This window comes from Halictus rubicundus, chromosome 9 (genome assembly GCF_050948215.1).
Source record: "Halictus rubicundus isolate RS-2024b chromosome 9, iyHalRubi1_principal, whole genome shotgun sequence".
Taxonomy (NCBI): domain Eukaryota; kingdom Metazoa; phylum Arthropoda; class Insecta; order Hymenoptera; family Halictidae; genus Halictus; species Halictus rubicundus.
Window position 1 is genome coordinate 973,288 of NC_135157.1, and position 17,036 is coordinate 990,323.

The 17,036-nt window shown below is 40.3% G+C and overlaps 1 protein-coding gene and 1 long non-coding RNA gene across 2 annotated transcripts in view; both read right to left on the minus strand.

Annotated features, from left to right (window-relative positions):
- Positions 1–1,999: 1,999 nt before the first annotated feature.
- On the minus strand, positions 2,000–11,900 carry LOC143357318 (uncharacterized). The gene is made up of 3 exons (XR_013082800.1): positions 8,122–11,900; positions 5,811–8,073; positions 2,000–5,770 (listed from the first exon to the last, which is right to left on the minus strand). It is a non-coding gene; the product is annotated as an uncharacterized LOC143357318 (long non-coding RNA).
- Positions 11,901–16,427: 4,527 nt separating this feature from the next.
- Positions 16,428–17,036, minus strand: part of LOC143357312 (uncharacterized) — a 76,392-nt gene continuing 75,783 nt past the window's right edge. The window contains exon 6 of the mRNA XM_076793728.1: positions 16,428–16,784. Within this exon, the coding sequence (XP_076649843.1) occupies positions 16,668–16,784 (117 nt within the window). The 3' untranslated portion in view covers positions 16,428–16,667. The remainder of the gene's footprint in view (positions 16,785–17,036) is intronic.

Sequence of the window (17,036 nt, forward strand, 5' to 3'; positions counted from 1 at the left end):
ATTGCCTGGTGATGATTGCAAAATGTGGAGGAGCGCCGTCTTGTTGGAACCACATTTCTCTTCTAACGTGCAGTGGCACATCTTCCAAAAGCGCAGGCACATGATTTTTTAAGAAATCACAATAACTTGCAGATGTTACAGTTTCTTGAAAAAAATAAGGTCCAATCACAAAATCTCCTATTAGGCCACACCAAACATTTAAAGACCATCGATGTTGAAAGGGAACACATCGCATCCAATTTATTATTATTTATATCCATCTCATCGGAAAAAAGTATTTTGCACAAAAAGTCATTTTCCACAACACCCTGCAGCCACTCACAAAATCTTACGCGGTGATCGTAATCTGCTATCGAAAGCTCTTGTGATAAAACCATGTGATATGGATGATACTTTTGCCGTTTCAAAATTCGTTGAATTCATTAACGACTAATATGTGATGTTTGTGCAAGTGTACGTTGACTAATATGAGGATTTAATGTAATTGCAGCAAGAATACTGGCACTATTATTTTCATTAGTGACAGCTTTAGGTTTATTGCGAGTTTTTTTACACAATTCACCGTGCTCGCGAAGCCGCTTTTCTAAATTATGAAATGTTGCATGACATTTTTTCACTGCTGCACGCCGATAATTTTTTTGGCATTCACCTAACGTTAATAACATATTCACTTCTGTGTCAAAAGTAGCCATAATCACAATGTTACTGCTTGAATAACAGCTCTAAACTGAAAACGTTTTCATAGATAAGTGAGTCAAACTCAAGAATCGTAAATATTATTGTTTGTGTTTCTTCATGAATAAGCAAAGGACTCAAGCGCGTATAATTCCATAACGCTATTTCCGAGCGCTTCAAGTACCTACAACTCGAAACTTCAAACTGTTATATCTCATCATGAAAGTATCTGACAAAAAAATGTTTCAGACAAAATTGACTTGTTTTTTCCTGTAGAATCTAAATATGTAACATTTTATAGGGGGTTCCATTTAAAATTACAAAGGTACCTCCCCTCCCCCGTTAAAGAGGAAGGGAGGCCACTTCACGTTTATGTAGTCAGAAAGGCCCTTCAGTTCCATGCAATTTAAGACTAAGAACTTTAAAATCGATGGCATAGTTTTCGAGATATTGAGCTGTTCAGAGTTATGTGGGCCACCCTGTATATTAACTGTTATAAATTTGTTTTTTGCTGTACCCCACCACAATGTAAATATTAACCGTAACCTTCTCTTTTATATTCAATTGTAATCGATGTGGTCGCTAATGACCTAGCTGTTAATGCGACCATTTTAAAATAAACGATATATAATAATAATAATAAATACTACAACCATAGGCCTGGACTTATTTTAAAGCTTGGAGCCTATACTTTCGCAATGCTGTCTTTATTTTCCTCTAAGATATTGTTACGCGATGTAGTAGGTGGGAAGAGCCATTTTTCCTAAAAAATTTTACAAATTCGGACGTCTCTAAAAACTTTCAAAAATTTTTCTCGTAAATGAAACTGCCACAGATGTGCAGGTTGAAGCTGCCTCTTTACAGCGATTCCTTAAAAATTGATGTATCGATTTTTCTCACTGTTTTATGGAACAAAAGTGAGGAACAAGTTCGGTCGTGTAAAGCCTCATGGTGTAACTTATGTACTTCGGGAAATCTTCATAAAGAGAAATTAAAGTGTAATGTAAAACACATTTTATTTCGCGTAAAGGAAATCTCTTAATTATTTCGTAATTTCTTTGAAATATGCTTACAAAAGAATTTACTTCATTCCTAAAAATAACACAATTACAGATGTTTGAAGTATCTTGTCATGTAACGCATAGGAAAAACTTTGAACCTGATTTATTATTGAAAATATTTGTTTGCAATTCTTCGAAAGTCGCTACACTAATTTTTCTTGTGTGTTTTTTAAGACGTATACTTTCAGAAAATATACCGATCGATTTTTGAAAATCGGGGACCAGAATACACTGAAGGTTAGGCAAAGAACGTGACGCAGCAATTTAAAGAAAAATAATCGACTTTTATTGAGAATGTATTAAGTTACCTTACATTCAAGTACCAGGCATTCTCGCCTGACAACAATATTTTACACGGCATCTTTCGACTATATTATAAATAAATATTCTCTTGCATGCGCATCGCATCGCGTCGATCCCCTGATGCGTTAAAAGGATTCCGACGAGCTCGTCCACTAATTTCATTTCCCTTTGAGGAAAATACACTTTCTCTATCGCAACCGGGGGAACGAAGCGACAGAGAATATCTCTCTCTCTCTCTCTCTCTCTCTCTCTCTCTCTCTCGCGCTCTCTTCCCGTCTGCTTCTATACAATTTCTACCACTCAAACACGACGGCGCAAGTAAAATGTACAAACGACTTTTGCAAACGATAATACCTTTCGGTGTTAAAAATACACACGATTCTAAGTCGCGCAAACACAATTTACTATATCTCGCTCGCTCTCATACTTTCTCCACCTCTTTCGGCTATGTACACACGTAAATAGATATATACACTGAACACGTAGCGCATACACACATACTCACGCGCGCGCGCTCGCGTCACAAGTCTATCAACAAGTCGATATATACGTGTACACATAATTCATATACTCGATGCGCAGAATGCAAATATGTGTTCGTTGCGGAATGCAACTGCATGGTTGGCCATTTGCGATCTCGATAGATAACTGTCACATAACTGCGAACCTTCTGATGCGAACACATTGCTACCAAACAGATATTACGCTTCAATTATCGTACAGATTTTATCTTTCGTGTAACATAACATTTGCATAACGTTGTATATCCATCGACAATTTAAATCCGCAACAATACAACGTGTTCCGTAGAATTTGCGACACTCTTGCAACGTGGTTAAAGGCGCGGGAGCGACAATATCTGAAATCTTTTGGCAGTTCGCGAGAAAGCTGTTGCAGATGGAAAAAAGTCAACTTTTGAATCGAATTCGTTGTTTCATCGAATCGCAGTGATTCGAATCAGATTGAACAGAATTTTTCTTGCGAGAGTCCCGTACTTTCAACTTGCGGCGATTTCCCCGGTACCATACACTCCTCGCGCTTCCCCTTAATGCTGAACAATAATACTTTTTGCGAACTCCGAATTTCTTTCCACTACAATTGACATTTTTATCATACTCTATCGCAGAGCTGTTCAGCGTCTGCCCGTACGGGCAGCGATTTTCTTACCCTGGGCATACACAGAACGACGGGCACGAGCCACGCCCCCTGCGGGCAAGGCTGCACGTATTTTTCACACGCATTGCCACAGCTACGTGGCAAGCTACGGCAGTGCTACGGCCTACCCCCACTCCGCTGAGTCGATTGCCCGTAGCTGTCCCCAGAGTCGCCAGATCAAGTCGTGTTCCCCCACTCTAATTTCCCCTTTTACCGCGCTACTCCCCACGTTTTCGCCGCGGCCCGGTCACGTGACGCGTTCCGTCTCTGTCGTGCATACAGTCCGGTACTGGCAGAGAAAGGGTAACTTGTTCCCCTCAATTCGTGCTCCCTCCCCTCATCTGACGACACTGGCTGTGCCCACAGGCATCGGCGGGCTCCCTTGCCCGCTAATAGGCATGTTGAGCAGCTCTGCACTATCGCTTTCACAGCCGCGCAGTCACCTTCCTCTACTCGAGAAGTAGAATCAAATAACAACATACTCCAGAAGTGCAATCAAATAACAATATACTCGATGAAACAAACGAGTATTCGCAATCGAACTCCAAAACCCTCAGAGAGTGCGCATTTTTAACGATACTACGTAACAATGGCTTATTTATATTCGTATTAATCCATCCGAATAGTTTCTTTTCAACCTTCGTACGCTCTACGGCTGAAAATTCGTATTTTATTTTTGGACACCGCAAGACCTGTTGTTTGTCCGAGCCACAGTTCTCGCGTTCGTTCGAAATATAAAATTATGAATCGAACGATTGGAAAAATGGAAGTTTACGATGAAAATCGAAACGGTCTTCTGTACAACTATTTCTGAAGAACATACAAGAGTTGAAATACGTTTTGAAAGAGTACGGTAAAACCTCGTTCGTTGCATACTAGCAATCCCCACCACGAGTTGTTACAAGCTCTGGAGCTCGTGTTGGGGATTGTGGTGATTACGTATAAACAAAAGAAGGCCGACACCGCTTGGTCAACTCTTCCGTTGCGCAACCTCGATTTTTGCACGCATTTTCGGTCCCGTTTCGTGCAACGTGCGAGGTTCTACTGTATTGACTTACTTATTCACTGGAATAAGCAGAGTAAAATAACAATTTGAAATGTCTTCTACTTGATGGATTAACAGAACAATGAATATTTGTTACAAGCACTTTCGGCCGAGGGTTAAATGATAAAACACGACATTGACAAAGTGATAAGTAGACTGCGAATTTTTCTGCAAAATAAAGACGTTCTGCGAGAAACAGTGGCTAAATTAAAATCGATTTCAACTCTTAATAAAGCGACAACAATATTATGTCGAACATTTTCTTAAATGTTTCTACTGACTCGTATTCCTCCAGATTCGTCAGAAACGCGCAAAATTCGCAGTCCAGAGAAAATACACAGTTAATTCAGTCGTTCCTCGAACAAAAGGTGCGCCGGCCACGGATTCGCGCAAAATGAAAGGTGATCCTCCACGAAAAATCAGGGTCGGCCGCACATTAAATAATATTACATGCATGGATCGCTCGAACGATCCATCTCGGCGCTATCTAGATCGCTACTATATACAGGACTACGAATGATTAAATACATGTCTGTGACAAGGACCCGAGTAAATCAGCTGGCGGGCGAACTTTTCGGTGGAGCCACTTTCAACTTCGCAGTATCGAGACTGTAGTTCAAGTTTCTAGAATACACATATATGCACGGCCTCGATCGTCCGAAACTTTTCAACAATTTCAGACTTTCGACGGTACGTAGATGTTCAACGCGTGCCGGGAAAAGTTGCACACGATGGCAACCATAAAAAGTGTGATAGCGGAAGATTATTTATAGTCGGATGAGCCGCGTCGTCTCCTTGACGGACGTCCGTACGAGCGTCAATTCGACTGCGAAATGCAAATTTGAAACGGAACTTTGCGGTAACTCGTGCCACACGTGCGCGCGAACATCGATCTCGTTGCGCGGTGTACACGCGTAGGTGCATCTTTTCGAACTGAATGACCCCCGGTTATGGTTAAACATCAATACTCGTTTTCTCCACGTGTGCTGCACCCATGTACCAACAATTCTGAATTTTTGCTTGAACATTATTCGATAACAGAGCATGCTGAAAACTCGAAACTTGATACATGTAGCTATTTTTTGTTACTGAATGGTTAAACCAAACTTCTGCGATAAATAGCGACGTACTTTGAGAAAAAATATTATTTACACTGAAATTATCAGTAATAAATATGTTACATAAATTGAAAATGGGAAGATTTCAGTGTTTCGCAGAGGAATTTAATCATTTTCAAGAGACATTTTAGTGGGGATGTCCTTGAAAATATCTTTTTGATAATGCGTATAATTTGCATTTATGACAAATTGAGTACGTGAAATTTAAAGTAAATTACAAATATTTTAAAAAGTCAATACTGCCAAGCTATCAAAATTATTAAACAAATTAAGATGCATAATGATAGTACACAGAATTCGAATCTGAGACTTTCTTTAACTTAAATAGCGTTTTGTATGTCTATTTTAATTGTAATACAAAAATACGAAATGTCAAGAAATACTCTAGAGAACAAAGGTTGAAGTCTGCAACCCTTTCCCAAATTTGACTGCCAAATAGTGGTCATTTGCTACCTTACGGGAACATGATCAAGGAAACGGTATAGGTAAACAAGATGTTGGATTGGAGTTGAAGGAGTTAACCAAGAAAATGAAATGGAGCAACGTGATCTTTCGAAGGAGACGGTCATGAGTAGCCTTAAGGCATCTTTTAGGAATAATTGTAGTAGCAGGGATCTTTGCCGAGATCTAATTTATAGCTATGCTTGAGGAAGAGCATGCAAATTTGTGCAACGAGGGAAGATTCGTAAGATGGGAAGGTCGTGACTGCTACTTATCAGCTTTTAATCTCTCGACAAAGTTTGAAAATAGTTATTTGTTGTTTTTGCAAAGAATATTCTTCTGAACTCTATGATACTGTGAGACGAGTGAACGATCAAAAAGAAGCTTGAATTCTGCGTCTTCTAAATTTTCACATCGTTTGCCAATTTATTCACTATCGCAAAAATAGAGCTGCGCAACGTGACGTCGTACGAAAACTTGAAACTTTCTCATCTTTCGTACGCGTTGTTCGATATTTTCGGGACACATCGAAACGAATCGATATATGAGATGCTCTGTATGTACTAATAAAATAACATTTACTATTGGAAAGTAATTAGTCGAACTAGATATGATACAATATCGTGATGCGCTATGATATTGACTCCGATAACGACGACTCCTGAATCAGCGGGTACAGTGCAGTCTGGACCCAAGTCGAACGAAGCTACACGATCTTAGTCAGTTCCACTTGGGGGCATACAGTCGCCGAGCAGTGTAAACATGCTGCGTAATCCGATACCGAGTCATTTTCATTTTCATTATTTTTTATGAGACTTTCACCGACTTATTCGTGACATTCTTCTGATTAAAATGATACTAAAACGGTATAGTTTGAACTGTATTTAGTGATTTAATTGACGGTATGTAGTGCTCTTTCGGCCATCCGGTCCGGTTTACGTGCGCTGTCCTTTTTTACGTTCGGCGCGGTCGACGCGTCCACAAGAAAATAATAGCCCTGCACGATCTATGTCACAGCACGAACCCGAGGATTGGGCTTAAATCAAAACTTTACTGTACACCACCGATCGCTAGGAATCAAGAACGGAAACACGACATTAAACGCTGATGTAAAGCGAGAAGCACTGAAGACTTTTCTCAGTTCTGGGTCATTAGTAAGCTTAGCTTATGATCTGTACACGGTGACGACGTAATTCCGACCACTTTCATTTCTTTGGTGCTCATTTAAATTTCAGAATTTGGAATACGTAAAATTAATTAAGGCGAGAAACTATTTCAGAAGCATCTGCAATCGTTATTTCATCTTCAAAGTAAATGTAGAACAAGATACAGAAAGAAAATGGTAATTTTAATGAATTGATGTTTATTGTCTCCAATATTCCAAGTGACAATACCTTCCAATACTATAACATAAAGATTCAGTTATTAAATGTAATTCTCGACTAGAATGCATTGCTTTTCCATAGCGAGCATCGCTTTTATTTTTCGTCTGTATAATAATAGAATTCCTTTGGTACAATGTAAATGTTGTCGCCAGAGAGTAACTTGTTTTGAAAAACCGCGTCTGTCATTGTTCAGACAAATGATCAAAATATATTCAAATAATCTGTTCATGATCGTAATTACGATTATCTTTGTCGCGTGTTTGTTAACGTGTTCAAAATTTGGTCTTACGTAGGAATCAAATCAAATCATTTGGACAGATATTGACCTATAGGCATAGTAAAGAATCGAACTCGTATTTTTGACAGAGATAAGTTAACAATAAATAGATACAAGAATAAATTAAGAATAAATTTCATGAGCTGTCTCCGTTTCGACAGAATAGATACTCGGACACAAAGGATTCTCGCGCCTTTCCCCAGAAACGGAAATCGCATTATTTAAACTAATTGCGTTAAAGCTTTGGACTCCGTCGTTGCACGGACGTTCGCGCGAATATTCATTCGACGTCTGCGTGATAAATAATCGAACTTGCATTTCTTGTTTCCACGAGAAATCGGACGAGTTATCGGCATTTTGATTAACGGTTAAGCGTACAGTGTATTTTTGAAATGCGTATCCCCCCCCCCCTCACTTTTGCATCGTTTTTGATATAGTGGCACGATTTTCCTCACAAATAGAATAAACTCCGCGAAATCGAAACAATTTATATCCTCCGGTTTGACGCGGCGCGATAAAACCTTATCCGTTCTTCATAATTTGTTCCCATCATTTCAAGCCGATATATCGTTCTCAATACTTTTTGAACGTGTTAAGAATTGAAATTGATATTCTCAAGCGTGTACGAGGGTAGGGTAAGGGACCCAATTACTGTGCCTACATTAATTATACTTATTTTTAAAACATAATGAATATTAAAAAAGAGATATTAAAATTTTTTCATTAAGATCAGTTAATATATTTTAATATTCATTATGCTTGAAAAATAAGTATAATTAATATAGGCACAGTGAGTGGCAGTCCCACAGTAATTGGGCCTCTTACCCTATTATTCTTATAAAATGAATCTTTAGAATAGTGCTTTTAGTTCGATGGACTTCTTTCCAGTTGAATGATCGATAACATTCCTGTAATCATTCCAATTATCCCTAGATGATCATATTAACACAGTGCCGACCGTCGAAATTTCACATACAGCTTATCGAAGCATTGTACCTATCAGTATTGGTGATTAGTATGGACACAATATTTCTTATTGAAAGGCACAACGACATAAGTCGCATACCGTTAAGATTTTGCAACTATAAGCCAGATACATTTCGAATATTAATAATTAGACTGTGGATTTTTGTTCAAAATCAACATTTTCTAAGTCGACTGTAAGAAATAAAAGCTATATGACGATATATTTCTTCTTTCAATAATTTTAATAACTCGAAAACAATGTAACAATAATCATTAATTATTGCAACGTAAAGTTTTGTCATAAATACATCAAATCCGCAGGACATTAACAATACACTAGTGACAAAAGCAAATATAAAGAATCTTTTAGTAATAAAAATAATTGATGCATTTGTGAACTTTTGAAGCACATTTGTATAGTCTTGTCTATTTTAAACCACGCTTCTATATCTTTTAAATAATTATTATTTTATTATTAGCTGCCTTCGTGATTCTTTGATGTTTAAATCTGAGAATAAGCAGAATATAGACGGACTCGGTCGGCAATGTATTAAAACGTTTACCGAAGGGACGTAATTATGCCATGCAGCCGAATTGGTTGTAAATATTATAATTAGACTACAGCAACATCTACAAATAAAAAATTGTATGTAGTTTTGTAATAGCATAGGCAGTGATCAACTGTTTACATTTAGACTATACTTTGCACAATCAGACAGCATTATGCAATTTATATAGAGAACATTGTAAGAAGTTCCAGTGCTCAACCCTTTGTTATATAACTGTTCAATTCCGCTGGCACAATTTTGTAAATAAACTTCGCAAAACTTTGATCGCATAACAACACAAGACGAACTCGTCTTAGATATCATTAACGTTTATATTTTCTTTAAAGATTTTTATGAATGCACAAAGTTCTTAAGTTTAGATAATAATCATGCGTAGACTGCGAATTTTATGCGCTTATGACAACAATGAAAAACGCAAACTATAGTCTGACGGACAATCAATCGATCAAAAATTGATTATGTTATCTAAAGCATAACAAATTGTATGACAAATTATAATCCATGACACCAGACCGTTAATAACCCTTACAAGTGGTTGATACGACCATAAATAATTAATTTTAAAACGAAATGATAATATATAATGAATTTAAAAATACTGTTGTAATATTTTCAGCTTAAAATAAAATTATTTCGAAAAGGTGTGTACCCGTCTGTGTAGCTCCTGTATATTGCCAATTAATATAGACAATATTTATTTTGCATAAAAATGCACAGTCTGATTACGTATTTAACGCGTTACACGCGGACATGTTTATTATCGTTTTCATTAGTCAGCCGATAGCTGTAAATATATTTATACGTACCAGCAATGTTTCTAACAGTGCCAGTTTCATTTATAATAAACAAGTTCGCGCGCGGGGAGAGAGTCCAGCTCTGTTAAATCTCGAAAATATTTACTGTTTTGCAGTTATTTAAGTCGGCATGACGGTTCCCGTGTCGCTTTGTTAAAAACGCGTTTCGTAGTACGAACCGAATAACAACGCCAGAATACAAACGCCGATTTATCAAGCATAATTTAACTTATGAAAGCGGAGAGATTGTATAATTCTTGGCCGATGCCTCCGCAAATATTTACAGGTAAAATATAATGAAGCACCATTCGCACGAGTTAATTGAACGTTCAATAACGCGATTCGCCGCGCCATATTGGACGCGACTTGAACAAGTAATCTTCATCGGTGTTTTATCCCGTGAATGCTGGTCTTTGTACTCGTTCAGCTACAGGGTATACGCATTTCGCGCCACTTAATCAAGGAACAATAATTCAGTGGGCTGTCTGTCGACATAATGTAATCACCGACCGCCTAATATTGTATCAAACGAACACAAGACAACAAATGTCTTCATTCTTCGATGATCACTTGATCACGATGAACGCCGAAGATATCTCAGGCTAGTACGTAGCGAAGAAGCAATAGGAATTTCATTTAAGAGGTATTAACGATTCGACACATTGCTGTTCGATCGAATTTACCGGACTAATGAATGCGCTATAAACAGGGACGTGCGCGGGATTCTGAAATCTCGAAAGTTACCTAAACTTTCGGGATGTCCCGAAATGTATCATACCTTAGATCAGGCCTGTCCAACTGACGACCCGCGAGCCACATTTGGCTCGTTCTCCCACTTCCTTACTCCGGCTAAGGTGCGAAATGATGACCCCCACTATTTGGCACAGCCGTACCTCCGGAACTGCACGACTTTTGTTTCTATCTATTTATGAATAATCGATTTCACATCTCAGTAGTAGTAGTAGCAATACTAGTAGTAGTAGCGACTTAACTAGTGGAGGAACGGGCTAACTGATGGTAAGGACCGTTAGACCATATACACCTATAGATCCAGCTTCACATAATTGCTTTAAAGTCAAGATTAAATCATCTACGAGATGACAGTTGTGAACAAAATGCTATAGTCTGTTGAGAAGTCGCAGTACCGTGAAGCTGAAGCGTTAGAGAGGAAATGGGCGTGGTCGCCGTATCTCTTCTGTATAAATATTTATGGAAATCGTGATTGTAATATATATTTTATTACTTGTTCATTTTAAATTATCTTGTGACATCAGTTCGGGACACTTTTCTCCGTTACCTTGGTTTCACTGCGCCGCATACACATGCCGGATCTATAAATATACATATGGTCTAAGTATCATACTTTCTGGAGCCTGCTCAGTCTCGCCGGAGTGTTCCCGGCCCGACCCGAACCCGAAATGTCTAGAACCCTCACATCCCTGGATATAAATGAAAGCGAACACAAGAAACCTAAAAATGACTAGCAATTTTAGAGTAATAATTTAAGGAAATAAATAAATAAAGACACTCGATGTATCTTACGAGATTAAACGTCCGCAATTTATCGATATCGTTACCATAGAGATATTCTGCACGTTGTGAAATGGGTCGACATCCTTCTTTTGCGGCCACTGTGTTCAACCGGAACAGTTATTGTCTTTACTGTTCTACAGAATGGATAATTCTTAATTATTGACGCTACTAAACACTATGGAATTAAAGGTAAGAAGGAACTGTGAAAGTTCGTAGCAATTGTTATTTGCAAAACCAACTGCATCGTTTTCTTATGACAAAAATTACATAATTAAATACTTGAGACTGTTTATAAAATATTTAGTTGGCACATAAATCGATCTTCAACTGTAATTCCATGATGCATAAAGTTTAATTCATTGTTTGTCGCGAATTTGACACAATGGATTCAACCTTCGTACTATTTTCTAAATATTTCTTTTCGTATGTTTTTTAAAATAGTACTAATATATTTAAAAAAAGCCTACTGTCATAATCATCTTAGACAGTTTATATAGTCTTAATCAATTAATCGAGCATTTAGTAGCACCAGCAATTAAGAATCTAAGAATATAGAAACTTGTTAAACCTGCGACAATTTGTTTCAACGAGAGTACAAGCGAAGCAAAACAAGGAGGTGACACTATACAATTGTTGATCGACTCGTTAATTGAAACTGATTTTCCAATTAACGTTAGAATATCTCGGAGAAAGGGGGTATGCACCCTTGAACCCATAAATTGAAAAATTAGAAATTTCAACTATTTCTTTTGTATGAACAACTCTAAAGAAACTGTACACTGTTATGTACATCATCCATTTTAATAATCAATAGACAGCGAATCTGTACACATTTATAGCAAATACTGCTGTATAAAATTTAGCAAACTCCAAATTTTATCAATACCTTTTTCCACCTATTCCATAACAAAAACGTTTATGGAAATAACAAGTATCCACTTATTTTCACTTCACATCAAATGATTATTAAACATTTGAATATTCATTAAGATTCACAAACCAATAAGCATAGACGACCTTTTCTCCGATGCACGGTGGTCTCATGTTACGACTTAGCAGTCCAGAATGAATACAAGTAGGTATGTAATTGTCTTACAAGTTCAAAATATCATTAGAGATGTTTAAATGTTCGATAATAATATTAACAACCATGTGACTGCGAGTATGACGATTAAATAATAATTCCAACAGAAAATATTACATCATGTTACTCAGATTGTCCTTTGGATAAATGACTGAAATTCTTATGGGTCGAAGCGGTAGAATTTTAAGAAGATCAATATCAATCAGTAGATAATGTGAAAAAACCATTCGCTCTCGAATGAATTCCGTTCGATACATGTTTCTGCGTGCAAACGGAACTGCTAAAACCATGTTAGGGACCACTGTGCGATGCGAATGCGAGTTCGGGAGAACTGTGTCTCCTATTTTTCAGGAGGCCAGAAGTCGAGTTGGAAACGACACGTATTCGAAATGTCCAAAATCTCCGTTTGACCATGAGTTTTCCACGAGGGTAACATATGCCTCGCGATCAGGCCACGAAAGTGATTTACCTGGACTCCTCGGATATTCGCTGTTTGCTATTTAGAGCGCGTTCTGGGCCGAACTAGAAACGGTACGTGCGCGCAAATCAAACCCCCGTCGAGGCAGCCGACACTCGATCCATTTCCTCGTCTTTCCTAAGTCGGGGTCCGTTTCCGTCCCTTCCAGTCGCTTTTTCCGGTTCTTCGCCCGGTGAGTGGCAAGAGGGAGACGGAGACCGATAATCTTTCACAATAAACGTGTTCGCAATCTGTTCTTCGGATTACATTTTTCTTCCTTTCTGATCCTATCACCCCAACCCACCCCACCCCCCAAATGCTTACAACAAAAAGCATGATCGATATACCCTACGATTTTCTTACCCGGCATGAAACCTCAGATCTTCCGCGACTTTTCGTCCTTTAGCGATCGTATCTTTCATTAAACGCGTCTCCGAAAACGCAACCGGAAGTCCTATCAAAGAAACCGATCCGACAGACGATCGCTCTTTCCCGTGCCAGAATCCTTTATCAATTGTTTCCTCGTTGGAACGCGACGTGTAACAGAGTGGCTTCAAAGAACGCGGCGAACAATTTTCCCAGTTGTCGCCGGAAGCACCGTGTTCAATCCGTTGCCGTTTCTTGCGGGACCCCGTTAATCTTAAAAGAATTCGCGAAGATCCAGCTACAAGAAGCGCTAACAGATTCTTTTGAGGAAGCGTCTTGTCTCGGCCATCGTCGGCGATAATGTACCTATTCGAAGGCAGTATCGTGTCGCGCAATGGAAGATCAAGAGCTCGAGCGAACGCTCGCGTCTCTAGAAGTTGGCATACGGTACGCTTACAAGACACTTTCGATAAGCAGTTCGAAGGAGTTCGCGGGGCCGCATTCGGCTCTCAGAATTTCGATGAAATTTCTACTAACCCACCGCGCTGGAAGTGATTCCTTTTCAAGGGGAGAATCGGTTCTTCGTCCCGTTATCCGGCTCGTGCTCGCGCAGATAACCGTGCAGAAGCACGTACCGGAAGAACATCGTTCCCCGCCTTGTCAAGGCCCGGTCCAGGGCTTCTTTTTCCTTCCTTCCAGGTCGCTTACACCGCGCGCGATATACTCTTCTGCATCGCGAACGACGACAATTCCTCTCCACGTTGACACGTTTCTCGCGATATTCTCTACGACCGAGGTAGGAACGATTGATCGAACTAGCCGCGCCTCCATCGGTCATCTTCCAACGCGACAGAATAACGTATCGACTCGGCAGTCGGGCCACTATACTTCCAGTTTGTGTTTGTCCTTTCGCCGGCCTTCTATTGTACGTCGGCTCCAGATCCTTGTCAGTTGCGTTTTAGAGAAAGCGGAAACTCGGAGACAATGAAGTCGAAGAAGCCCTTGCACTCGAAGAATTTTCTCAGATTTAACTCGAACGTATTTATTCACGAAATAGCGAGTATCGTGTAATGTAGTGTAACGTTGAGAATAGTTTATTTAGTTTTCAGCGATTGATACCGTTCGAAACAATGCTCATTGTAGGCTTGTTTAGGCTCAATTTTTCTGTCGTCTTTATCTTGGTTCTTCGTTCATCGCCTCTCACGTGGATAATATGTAATCGTAATATGTAATCGACCTGCCAAGGGTTTTACGAATTTTAAATGACGGAGAGAGAGTGCTCTTCCTTCTGTTCGTTTAACAGTTGAGTGTTATGTGTTCTACAATTACCAGCAATTTTTTATTCCTTCAGAATGGGCAGTCGAGTGCAAAGCGTTCTGATATTGTTAAATGTTATCTGGCATCTTACGCTACCATCGGCGACTTCGACGCAGTCTTCGTGGAAACGATCCTGCGTCCATCATGCCCTTGTTACCGTCAAACATCACTTCCTGGATATCTGATTCCGAGCTCGCTCGATGACTGCATAATCAATGAGGGAACCAACAGTCCCGAATTGTTCTGCATCCCAACAACCTTCTATTTTCGAGTTTTACGTACTTCGCGTTTCGTGCGATGTTAAGGCTTAAGAATGCTACTCGAATGTATATTAAATCGTACGGATAATTCACTTTCAGCTGACTCTATTTCGTTGTGTTACGCCGATCGAAAAGTCTGCCGGATGACGGACGCACAGAATGAATCCTCGCTGCGTTTCTTCCCTTTGAGAACCTCTTTTGGACCTGCTAAGCCGCTTCTTCTCGGTTTCCCGTAGGACTCGAAGGAGTCTTCCGTTGACACCGTTTTCAATACCAGACACTTCGTTCACCCGAGCATTCTCCCGAGACGGAATTGTTCGTTATAAAAAGGTCACCGCTATTATCAGGAGACAAGATGGAGAGTGCTCGTCGCAGAGATACTTCGTTTGCGGGCTGGAGGAATCGCGTGATTGTCGCCTGATAAGATAACGATCCCATTTTGTCAAACATCATCGTTCCGTTCTCCCTGCTCTTATAGTCCTGCCTGGTGGAAAAAGGACTTCCACGAATAATCGAAACTCAAAAGCAGATTCGGAGGCACACGAGAACGGCATGGCCCTTCGATCGAACATTTCCGGGAAGTAGAGTCGGTAGGACTTTCCGCGGTCCCTGAAATATTCAGATCCTTTACGGTTCCACGTTGCTCGAAAAAAAACCAGAAGACTCAGCGTTCCACGGCAAGGTAGAAACGAAAAGCGTAGAATAGTAGACGACTTTCTTTCGATCTTTTTTTTTTCTCGGGCAACGACCGCCTTCAGTATTCATAGGTCTTCTTCTGCTCGTGCCGTATCGCACACACGAAGTAATCATTCCTACCTCCTTCGCCCACGAGGGGAAAAATATCTCGCTTCGAAATTCAATTGTCCGAACAGGAAAAATAATCGGTAATTCGGGTGTTCGTTCGAACGTGATAATTTGCCTGAGAGTAGAACACAAGTCGTTGCTTGAGGCGTTCGAAAGAGTTGATTCCGATCGCCTTCGTTGTAGCGCCTTCGGGAGCGTTCAACGAAAAATGTACAAAGTTCACGTGTTTCTCAGGGTTTTGGATTAGAACGAGTTATTCGTCGAATGAGAGTGAAACGTAACCAAGGCGTGACAGATGTCGAAAGCGTCCAACGTAAAAGGATGGTGATTTCTTATTCCCGACACACTCGGTCGGTCCAAGTATCCAAATGTCCAGACCGGGAAACCGATCGACGAACAGTTGAACGGACACGTGTCTTTCAATTGGCCGATTAAGCTCTCCGCGGCGTGTCTGAAAGCACGTTCTCCTCTTTGTTTCTGAGGAAGCTCGAGCGCTCCGGCGTCAAAGAGAAACACTTGCCGCACGAGTGCAGAGGGGAGAAGTTGCAAACTTTCGTCTTTCCTCGCAGTGTCGTTGCTTTGATCGTCCTTGCTCGATTCTGTGGAGCTTGGCTCCCTCGACTTTTTTTTCGTCCCCTTTCCTCATCTCTCTCCCTTTTCTTCTATCGTCGTGATCTTCTTCCTCCTCTTCCTCCTCTTCCTCCTCCGTTCCTCTCGATACCCGATGCGCTTGGCTCGCGCTCGGCGTGTTGTGTTCTCTCTCTCTCCCTCCCCCCCCCCCTCTCTCTCTCTCTCTGTGTGTGTGTGTGTGTGTGTGTGTGTGTGTGTGTGTGTGTGTGTGTGTGTGTGTGTGTGTTTGCGCGTGTGCGTATGCGCGTGTGTGGCTGTGGCGAGCAAGCTCTTTTTCTCTCGCAGGTTCCTCTTCGAAAATAAAACAAAAATATATACGCTGGCGAATCTGAAGCAGAGAACGAACGGAGGGCCCCTGGTTTCAGCACGGCGCTCGTGGTGTACGGAAATCGTTCCCTTTTTCCGGCTACGAGTGGTGCTTAACCACTTACGTGAAGTACCTCGCGAGCAGAACCAACGCCACAGGTACCGCTGTCAGTATCCTGGAGATGCTGGCGCCACTGCCAATCGCGCACACCTCCTCCGTGAACGGCTTGCATGACGTCTGAAACCAAATCATGTCATCGCTTCGTTACCTAGTGTCCCGAATCGGCTGATTAACACGTTAAGTGCCGCACGCCAGCAACCAATTTTTTAACTAATCCCATAACCGATAAGTAGGTCTTCGGATTTCTTGCATTTATGATAAGAATGAGTAGGTACAATTTAAGGCAGTAGACGGATTCACAGAATTTAAGAACATCATTCTATCAGTTTCAGCTTATTCAAATGATTAAAGAATGACAAAAGCGTCTGC